General features: G+C 37.8%; 1 protein-coding gene across 1 annotated transcript in view; it reads right to left on the minus strand.

Annotated features, from left to right (window-relative positions):
- Nucleotides 1-11080, minus strand: part of TAF1B (TATA box binding protein (TBP)-associated factor, RNA polymerase I, B, 63kDa) — a gene marked incomplete at its 5' end in the record, with an annotated part of 54913 nt that overhangs the window by 13955 nt on the left and 29878 nt on the right. Inside the window, 4 exons of the mRNA XM_010290017.1 lie at nucleotides 1431-1439; nucleotides 1649-1695; nucleotides 1994-2171; nucleotides 4681-4828. Of these exons, the coding sequence (XP_010288319.1) occupies nucleotides 1431-1439; nucleotides 1649-1695; nucleotides 1994-2171; nucleotides 4681-4828 (382 nt within the window). The remainder of the gene's footprint in view (nucleotides 1-1430; nucleotides 1440-1648; nucleotides 1696-1993; nucleotides 2172-4680; nucleotides 4829-11080) is intronic.

An 11080-nucleotide genomic window follows, 5' to 3' on the forward strand; every position in this document is an offset into this window, starting at 1 on the left:
AACTCAGAGATTTAAGCAAGTACTCCTAACTGCTGGGCGGGGGGTGGAGGGAAGGAGCGGCAGAAATTTTTATTAAACTTCCTATGAGTTATTAAGCATCTGTCACAAGTAAAACCATTGTCAGAGCCATGATGCTCCCCATCTGCTGATGGGAAAATACACAGCTCTCTGATACACACATACATATATACATCTCAGTCATATCTTTTATTTGAACCTAAACAGTGCTTGGTATGTGTGCAGTTCATACAATATACACACACAAACACACTAGGTAACTACAACTATCTACTGTACAGCTTCCAGTCTGTCTTGAAAAACTGTAGGAGCCAAATTTTTTTTTTTTTAATTAAAAAAAAAGTGAGAGACTGGAGAAAGGGTAGTTAAATTGAGAACGGAGTCAACATAAATTGGACCTTTAAAACTCAGTATTAACCATTATTCATTTCAGCACGCTAACTTTGGGAAAATGCCAGAGGCAGTTTTGAGCTCTGGCAGTAATAAGTGCTCTAACAGAAATTCTCACATCAGCTCCTCTGCGCAGCTGCTCACCGCCACCCCAACATTTTAAGGATAAGAACAACATAACATAGCATATAGATCATTTTGCACCAGTGGATTTTAAAGTAAAAAAGTGGTCAAAGAATGAGCTATTAATTCCCAAGGGCAATGAGACTTGTTAGTAAGGGAGAAAACCCCATTAAGGCATTAATGGCTTTGAGCCTCAGCTTGCAAGCAGTTGCACAACTTCTACTCTTGTCACTATTATGTACTTCAAGTTTTCAAGGGAAATGAAAAGGAAAAAAAATAAGATCCAAAATAAGTTTATGTATCCACTTGAAAATGAGAATTACCGGTTTTAGTTAACAGTGATGACTATCTCTAGATACAGCAGTAATTGTGCTCACGCATGGCTAACGCCGATTTTATTATTGACTTGAATTTTTTAAAAGTAACAGAAGGGTCAAAATGGACCCAAAACTGGATGGAAAGCTTAAAAGATAAACCACTGTAACACATCTGATCGTATCTTCAACTGTGATCTGGATCAGGCCATGGAACATCTTCCTGAAGATTTCTAATCTTTGATTTGGTCTTTCTGCCCTCAAAGAACCATGTTCACACCATTATCTTCTTTATCTTAATTGCTGCTAGCTTTTCCACACTCTCTCAGGATTATTTGGACTAAGAAAATAGATTACATCTGAAATATGTTACACACCAAGATATTTTATTTAACAAGACTAAACAAGTTTGGATTTTATCATAAACGTGGTTTGATGCCCCTAATAAGTATCTGCTATTTACGATCAAAGTGCGTTCCCTCTTTACTGCGTATCCATTCATCTTCACCTACCATGCATAAAATTCTAAAACAAGAGGCAAACATGCACAAGGAGAAGCAGAAAGGTGCGTAGTAAAACGTGTACCAGATTCCCCTATTCAGTACAATAAGGATTACGCAGGTAAACTGAGATGATTTTACACGAACAAGATCTACTATTTTCTTTGAATAAATATTTGCCCTAAAAGAATAAATGAGAAAAACACATTTTCATGATCAGTAAGAGAAGACTTTCTAAGCCTGATTACAAAGTTATTTCATTTACAAAATTATAAGACTGCTTCTACAATAAAATTTGTGTACCTTCTTTGTTATTTTTATTTCTTTCTTCAGCAAAGTCTGAAAGTAACCTGGAAAAAAAACGCATCAGGCTATTTTGTAAATCCAAATACTGCACTTTTCACATGAAGTTCAAATACAACCGTCAAAAATTACACCCTAATTTTATTCCAAGTTTCAGATTCAAACTGACAATTTTAAAAAAGAAATAATATTTAATGTGTAAAATGCCTTCAGTGTATGTTTTATGCTACTAAACTTAATCAAAATTCAAATACTACAAATTCAATATTACTAAAGAATAGTGCAAGACAATCATTTGCACTATTTGGAATTTGGGCTTTGCTGCAGATTTACCTGTACACTTACCATTCATAGTGATCATCTAATAAAAACAATAATTTGAGCACAACTACAATAACTGCTGCAGCAAGAACATCGTATTTCACATTTCTTGTTGACTTATTTCCAGGCACAAGAGTCAGGAAATTAGTTTCTCCAATACAGATCTTTTTCACCACTCGACAAGTCCAATTATGCAATTCATCTGAATGATATAAATAAAAATACAAAATTAGTATGCTGAGACAAGTTAGAAGTACTTTTACAGTGCAAATATCATAGAATCATAGACTAGTTTGAGTTGGAAGGGACCTTTTAAGGTCGTCTAGTCCAACTCCCCCTACAATGAGCAGGGACATCTTCAACTAGATCAGGCTGGTAACGACCAAATATGTTGGTCATTTGAGGAAAAAAGAACGCTTATGTCTTTTAGGACCATTGGACAGCATTTTTTTTTTCAGGCTGAAAAGTATTTTGGGGTATTTTTTAAAATACTAAGCAACCTTCATTGTGCTTGCGTGGAAAACAGTTATGATTTACTATAGATTCACATGGTGGGGGAAAAAAAAAAAGTCACATTTTTAATAGTGTTTTGATGTTACCTGAATGATGTTGTTAGATCATCCTGAGCATTGTTGTGGGAAAGCCTATCTTACATCTACATAATTACAATTTCAGAAAACCCCAAAAGCCAAAAAATTGTCACAAACTTCTTCCCTCCATGTTGACTGAACACCCATGCAAGGACAGATTCAGTACCTCAAAGAGGAACAGGGGCTATTTTTAAAGAAGTTAGCTGGGTGTGAACAGCAGCCCAGCGTGGCAGGGCAATGCTCGCTGCTACCCTGACAAAACCCAGCTGAGGTACAGCCAGTGCCAGCCTAGGTTAAAACCAGCATTACCCTGTAAAGCTGGGTTATGTCGAAAAGATACAACTACAGCTCCAAAAGCAGCAGTATGATATCTATACAGTCTCTTATTACTCTATGCTTATTTTTCACAGATACAAATCCCCCAAATTTCTCACCTTTCCTGTTCAGCAAGAAATACAGGAGTTGATTACATCACCATTAGATTCCACAAAGGTTAGCAATGTATGACTAAGTACAACCTTAATCCAGCTATACTTTATACTCTCTTGCTGCTTACAAAGAGTTCAGTAGGAACTCATTTTTAATCCTTTCATACCTAACAGTAAAAGTTAAACAAAATCTGGAAACCAAATTTTCTTATGAATACTGTCAGTATATTTTCTTTGATTTCAGATAAATAATAATGAAAGGCCATTTTAAGTAATGTCCTAAGAGGCACTACCAATCCATTGCTTAATTTATTTTTTTAGGAGTTGTTAGACAATAACAGCAGTCCTTTTTCAAATTGTAAAAAATGCTTCTACATGATAAAGAGTTTAGTAGCAAGGAAAAAGTAAAGGACGATATATTCTTTTCCAGTAATTTTCAAAGACTACGTAGCTTTATTTCTCTGTAATAAATCTATTTAGCAATAAGATGAGAGGAAATGGCCTCAAGTTGCACCAGGGGAGGTTTAGACTAGATATTAGGAAAAAATTCTTTACTGAGAGAGTGGTCAAGCATTGGAACAGGCTGCCCAGGGAGGCAGTGGAGTCACCATCACTGGAAGTGTTCAAAAAACGTGTAGACGTGGCACTGGAGGATATGGTTTAGTGGGCATGGTGGTGTTGGGTTGACGGTTGGACTTTATGATCTTAAAGGTCTTTTCCAACCTTAATGATTCTGTGATTCTGTGATCTGAAGATGCCAAATTCTAGCTGCTGCTTTGATTCAATTGATACTTCAAAATCTGAAACATAATGTCATTCTCTGTAGGCTCTAGCGCAACACTGGTGTAAAACTACAAAATCAGAATCTCTACTCTGGAATTTTAGCCCTAAATCTGTTCTTTGTCTTCTCTTCGTTCAACTGCGAGTACACAGAAAAGCCAAATAGCTTTATTCAATGTAACTAACTGCAAAATAAGACAATAAAAAAACCCAAACTATTAATTCTTGGAATGCTTTGAGGAAAAAAAAAAAAATATTAATTTACAGGCTATTTGTCTGTATAACTCATCTTCTGTGACAGTGGTATTTGATAGGAGGTATTGTAGCCCAACAGACAGTTCATGTTCTAGGACTTATTAGTCTTTCTTTGGCAATTCAATATTCAAGACTTAATTTTAGGATAAACAAAAATATTCAATTATTTATGCAATATATGATTTCAAAACTAATCAGAAATCGAGACAGCCGCTGATTTGTCACACAGCATCGCTTGTTAATACTAAAATTAATGCTAATATGCAATATTATAGGATATATATTCACTATTATATATGACAATCCAGCACTAAGCAATCAGGCACCAACTTAATTAATCATTTAGCTAAAGCTAATAAATCAAGTGACTTCAACTAGTGCCTCTTAGTTCATATGGATACTGAAAGATTTGAAATGAAGCACCCACTCCACAGCCTTAGAGAGCCAGCATGGGACCAGAGTGCCCCTGCATATAATGGCCTATCATACATCATCTAAATGTTTGATGAAGGTGCTTTCTATAGAAATTATCTTTCAGTTCAAGCTTAAATGGGTATAAATTAGATAGTAGTAATTCTAAAGTAGTAATTCAAGTTTTTTTGCCAGAGTTTACTAATGCAAAAAAATTTTATCAGTTCAGGTTTGGGAAAATATTTACCAGGTAAATTAGCTTCCATCAGGTACTTCATGCACAACATGTCTGGATGAAGAAAGCAGCTGTCTGTTATATCTGGAAAACGAGGCAGGTCTAAAAATGCTGCAAGCTCCAGCATTTTGTTGTATACTTCTCCATATACAGGCCACGACTGAAAGATACAGTTAAAGTGTGTTATACATTTGCTCTATTACCATATCTGTTATTGATTTTAAATTAGTTATCCATTTAAAGTTCTGTATTATTTAATACAGAATTATTTATACAGACTCTTTTAGTACTCTGTATGACTAAACATGTATGCAAGAATGGAACTGGACTGCAGAAAAAAAGTTAAACATGCTCATTTTAAAGCCCACAAAATATATATAAAAAGCCCAAGTAACAAGTTGCTTCAGACCTGCAGTCAACCCACTACCTTTTTTGTGAAGTGATCAGTATGTCTCCAGATGCTCCAAAATTGAAAGAGCACTAAAAAAAGCAAAACCAAACCAAACCAAAAACCCCAAATGGGTGCAATTGAGGGTGAACTCTCTAAAGAGCTAAGAGATCACAGAACCACAGAACGGTGGAGGTTGGCAGGCACTGCTTGAGATCACCAGGTCCAAGCCCCTTGCTCAGGTCAGCTACAGCAGGTTGCCCAGGACCATGTCCAACCAGATTTTGAGTATCTCCATAAACTGCAACTCCACAAGCTCTGTGAGAAATCTGCTCCAGTGTTTCACCACCCACACTGTACAAAAGAAAAAAGGCTGGGTTTTTTTCTAATGCTTAAATGGAACTTCTTGTCTGTCAATTTGTGTCCATTTCTGCTCATCCTGTCACTGGATACCACAAGGAGGATCTGTTTCTTCCCCTTTGCATCCTCCTGTCAGGTATTCATACACACATCATAGCCCATTGAGTCTTCTCCATCTCCACACTGAACAGTCCCAGCTCTCTCAGCCCTTCCTCATTTGCCAGATGCTTTACTCTCTTTATCATCTTCATGGCCCTTTACTGGACTCATTCTGGTATGTCCATGTCTTCTTGCACTGGGGAGCCCAGAACTGCACCCAGCATTCCAGATGTGTCTCATCAGTGCTGAGCAGAGAGGAAAGATCACCTCCCTTGACCTGCTGGCAATGCTCTGCCTAATGTAGCCCAGGATGATGTTTGTCACAAGGGCAAATTGCTGGCTCACATTCATCTTCACAGCATCTTACCCACCAAGACTCCCAGGATCTTCTCTGAAAAGCTGCTTTCCAGCCCATCGGCCCCCAGCATGTGCGGGTGTCTGCATTCATTCCTCCCCAGGTGGAAGTCTTGGCATTTCCCTTTGTTAAACCTCATGAGGTTCCTGTCGGCCCATTTCTCCAAGCCGCTGAGATCCTTCTAAATGGCAGCATGCCCATCTGGTCTATCAACCACTCCTCCCAGTTCCACACTGTCTGCAAACTTGCTTAATTTTCACCTTGCAGTCCACTTAACTAGTTCTTAACTTCATCAGATTGTCAATGAGGATGTCATGGAAGACAGTGGCAAAAGCCTTAGTTAAGTCAAGATACAGAACATCCACCAAGCCTTCTGCTCATCATAGAAGGTTATCAGGTTGGTCAGACAATTTCCCCTTCATAAATCTGTGCTGAGTACTCCTAGTCACCATCTTGCCTTCTATATTTGGAAATGGTTTTCACATTTATTTGCTCCATCACCTTCCATATTTATCATATCTATTTATAATATTTATTAATATTAATATGATCAACATGAGGCTGACAGACCTTTAGCTCCCTAGATACTCCTCCCTCCCCAACCTGAAGACAGGCATGATGTTTGCTTTCTTCTAGTCCTCAAGGAACTCCCACAAGAGTTTTCAAAAATTACTGACAGTGTCCTTGTAATGATGCCAGTCAGCCACCTCAGCACATGTGAGCCCTCCAGGCTCTGGAGAAGGCTCTGGGGAGACCTTACTGCAGCCTTCCAGTACTTACAGAGGGCTCAGAAGAAAGATGGGGACAGACTTTTTAGCAGGGCCTGTTGTCATAGGACAAGGGGTAATGGTTTTAAACTAAAGGAGAGCAGATTTAGACTAGATATAAGGAAGAAATTTTTGGCAATGAGGGTGGTGAAACACTGGCCCAGGTTGCCCGGAGAGGTGGTAGATGCCCCATCCCTGGAAACATTCCAGGTCAGGTTGGACGGGGCTCTGAGCAACCTGATCTAGTTGAAGATGTCCCTGCTCACTGCAGAGGGGTTGGACTAGATGGCCTTTAAAGTTCCCTTCCAACACAAAGATTTTATGATTCTATGTGGCTGCATCCCATCACAGCCCATGAACCTCCATGCATCCAGTTTGTTTAAATATTCCCTAACCTGCTCCTTCTCCCCCAAGGGTAAGTCTGCCTCCCCCTGGACCTTCCCACTGGTTTCAAGGGCCTGGGACTGCTAAAGGCCAGTATTATCAGCAAAGACTGAGACAAAAAAAGCATCCATCACCTTAGCCTTCTCCTTGGTCTTTGTGACTATATCCCCATTCCCATTCAGCAGCAGGCCCAAATTCTCTAGAACCTTTTCACAGAATTTTAAATACCATTTCATTAAAAAAAAAAAAAATCTAATTCTATATTGGCATATTTATTCATGAAAATAAATCTGCAACTCTCTTTCCAAAACTATTGACTGCATGAAGTTCTCCCAATTTCTACTGAGGTTTTCCTGCTAGAGGAAAATATAACTTACAGACAGATTTTGGCATGCTTATTCATAGCGAAGTCAGCAGGACCTGAAGTTTGTGTAAGTATGGACTGTAAGACTTGACCCTCATTTCTTAATACTTTGACTGTTTTATTAAACATTCTTAATCCTTTATATTTTAAATGATTATTTGAATTTATCTCTTAAAGCAATAATTTTCAGTTGTTCAGGCTACTTTACCATTTTAAACATATAAAAAGCAATGCTTTTTCTGCTTGTGTTGGTGGTTCTAATTTAGCAGAGTGCTTTATCATGCATTCATATTTATCAAGTCAATTTGTGCGTAAGGTACTTTCCTTTAACAGGTATTTATCAGGGGTTTACACTTCATGCACAGATTCAAAACCTTCCCCTCTGGTTTTTCTAGACCAGATTAAAAGGAGAGCAATCACGTTTACAACACCAGTAAGACTGAAATAATGCATTTTTATTCAACCATTTGGTTTCATCTATTTTAACACAAGCTGTGTAGCCAATGCTCAAATTTTATTGTTTTGAATGATTGCCAACACTTCCTTTTCTTTTTTTAAATGATCTCCCCTCAGACTGCAGTTCAGACTTGCTTAAATGCGTGAACACATGCTTACGCAAATGAATAATTCTGCTGTCACTTACTATTACACATGCAACTTTCTGTAACAGTTAGGAAGTTGTACCATGTTCATTATATTTTCTAAACAGTGTTAAAGATTGGCTTAGACTGCTACAGGACTATCCTGAGAAACAAGAAAAACATGCATTACCAGACTTCTACAGAAGACCAGGCTCACAGTACTTTCCATCTCTCTTAAAAAGCACTGCTAAATTTAATACCAAAACAATCTGGAACAAAACCTGAATCATATGTAACTTCTCTTGAGTGTATTTGTAGAAAAATTAAAGCCCCACATAATTCAAATAAAAGCATTACATAAATACAATTCCTAATTAGACATAAAGAAAACACATTTTTCCCTTTAATGAAAAGCAGTTGAATTAGTAGCTTCTTAATAACATATCACAGATGAAAATAAATTAGGACACGGGAATTCAGTCATTTGAAGCATTTCCACTCTTAAACATTAACCCATCACTCGTGAAGTTATCTGAAAAGTCTAATTTAACACAGAGGTACTTTAAGGAATATAGCTCTTAATTGGAGGGCTCAAGGTAGGCACCTATATCATCTAATATCTGAGTTTCTCTAACTGCATCAGGCTAAGGAGACAGCTTTCCTGCCCTAAGTACTAGTGAATCATCCTTTCTTCCTCAAGCCCAACACCAACTTTAGTTTCAAAGCTTTTGTTTGCAACTTCGAGAAGGCAATTCCGCTCTTTTTCAAAAAGGCTAGAAAACACTCCCTGCTTTGCAATGACAACTGATGCTTTCTTTTTCTTTTTTTAAGAGCAAACAAGTGGTGTAAAAACCACCAGTAAAAATCACTACCAAGAGCTATCATTTGGCTTATTTTAGAAAGGATGTTAACCAACAAAAACTGGTTTTAGTTTATGTGTGTTCATAAAAAGATGTAAACACAACTGGACATGCAGACCTAGGAAAGGCACACTAATCCACCATAAAGATCAACCAAATCAATTGCTACTTTCCTGGGCTTTAACCCCTAAGCTCAACAACATTCACTGTAGTACTCAAGTTTGTGCAACACGGTGCTGAGTCATGACGATGCAAGTTGAACCGAACACCACGCTTCCAGGAGTATGCAGTAATCTCTTGAACTGTAAACTGCAAGCATAAACTGAATCCAACACAAGATCACATCTCAGTAGGACACATCATAGCAAAGGACTGAAGGCTGAAAGGTTGAGGACTGCAGAGACTGTAGAGTGTTTCAGTAATCGAGCATTGATGATTTTCACCAGTCACTGCATACCCTGTTCATACTCTGTTTCTGTGAGTTCATACAGCAAATCTCTTATTCTGCAGAGCTTCATAAATACTGGGAGTGTTAAAACAGAAAGAACACTCAAATTCCTAGCAAATGTTACGACAACATTATGAAAAAGAAAGATACAAAACAAACAGCTTCAAAATTAATAAAAGTTACCACCTTCTACCTAGCTATGTATCTCTGCCAGAAGAAAAGAACCTGATAAAACAAGTTGCACTGAAAGTCAACCAGCAAATCAACTAGAAAAGCAAGATCTAGAGCTGGGACCTCCCTCCTTCAGGTGAAAAAACTCTGCCTCCAGCATCCCATGATTAAACCCCAAAGGAGGGGTACTTGAACAAGAGGGGACAACATCAGATCATATGCCACAGGCTCTCCAAGCATAACTTTCACTTATCCAATAATAAATTAAAAAATTTTGTGTTACATATTTTCAAGTTGTATTTCTGTGTTAAATATCAGGACAACTCCCTTGCCCATCAGCACGTAGAGTTACTGAGTTCTCACCTGTTTTGAGAACCTGGGAAACACTCCCTGTACAAAACTCAGTTATGAACCCTTGAATAATTTCAGGAAGACTGACAGAAAACTCTTCTAAAGTTATGCCACCCGCTAGCCTTTTCAGGTGTTTTGCAAGCTGGGATTTCTTCAAGACTGATCAACACCACTGACAGAGCCTATAACTTGTCTACATTGGGTACAGAGGTTACTGAGAACTTTTCTTAACTGTTTTGTCTTTAAAGTCTTTGTATCTTATTCCCACACGTGACAAACACAGTAACTTCAGGTCTTCTCCAGAAAGCAGTAGGAAAGATGAGTACTACTTCAGAATATTTTTTTCTTTTCTTTTTTCCCCCATCTTCAACTGAGCATAGGAGGACAAAAGACACACTATTGAGTTGGTGAAGAAGTGTCTAGAACAAGATTTTCATGATGATAAATATTCATTAGACTATTTAAATTGATTGCTTTTATCTTTCAAAGTTACATGGAATTTTTCACCTGTGTTAGAAAAGAACAAGCTGGTTTTCAGAAGCAGATGAGCCAAACTATTAGCATGATAATCAGATCACAGTAACAGGTAATTGTTTTGGGTAAGCCAAGATTGCAGCCTCTCCTACTTGTTTGGACAATATCAGAATGTTGCTGATCAACAAATAGAAAACAGTACGCATTGGCTGGCTTTCTAGATTCATTTGCAGGCTCCATAGCTTCTTGTTTTAAATGTGGTCTGACTGACTTTTTTCTTAGATGACTGTACAGGCCATTTCCTCTTCCTGTATCAGGACAATATCCCAGCAGCCATTACTTAGCTAGTCACAGTTCAGTTTATTTTCTTGTGATAAATGTTCTATCCTTTCTGAAAATAATTAGTTACAGAGTTGTTTTAAATTCTCCCTTTTATATTTCCACTCCTCCATCCTCCTCTCCTGTTCAGTACTTTTTTCACAGCACAGTTCCATTCCTCATCACCTTCTAACCTGTGAATTTCCATCCTGGGAACCCTTTCTTCCCATAACTGCACATTCTTGAAGGCTCTACCTTCACCTGTGCTGCTCATGTTCAGCAGTGGACATCTTTCCTAAAGTGATTCTTTTACTGACCATTTAATACTTGATCTAGTAAGGTTCAGCTTCACTTTTTCATTATCAGCTTTTTGTAGGTCTCTCGGCGTCTTGGACGCTTAGAGCTTGGATATGCTTGGAATTATCTAAAAACCAGCAAGTCTTCATCATTTTTAAGTTGACTGAGTCAACTTAGACCAAGTTTGAGAAAGAG

Source organism: Phaethon lepturus, unplaced genomic scaffold (assembly GCF_000687285.1).
Source record: "Phaethon lepturus isolate BGI_N335 unplaced genomic scaffold, ASM68728v1 scaffold21276, whole genome shotgun sequence".
NCBI lineage: Eukaryota > Metazoa > Chordata > Aves > Phaethontiformes > Phaethontidae > Phaethon > Phaethon lepturus.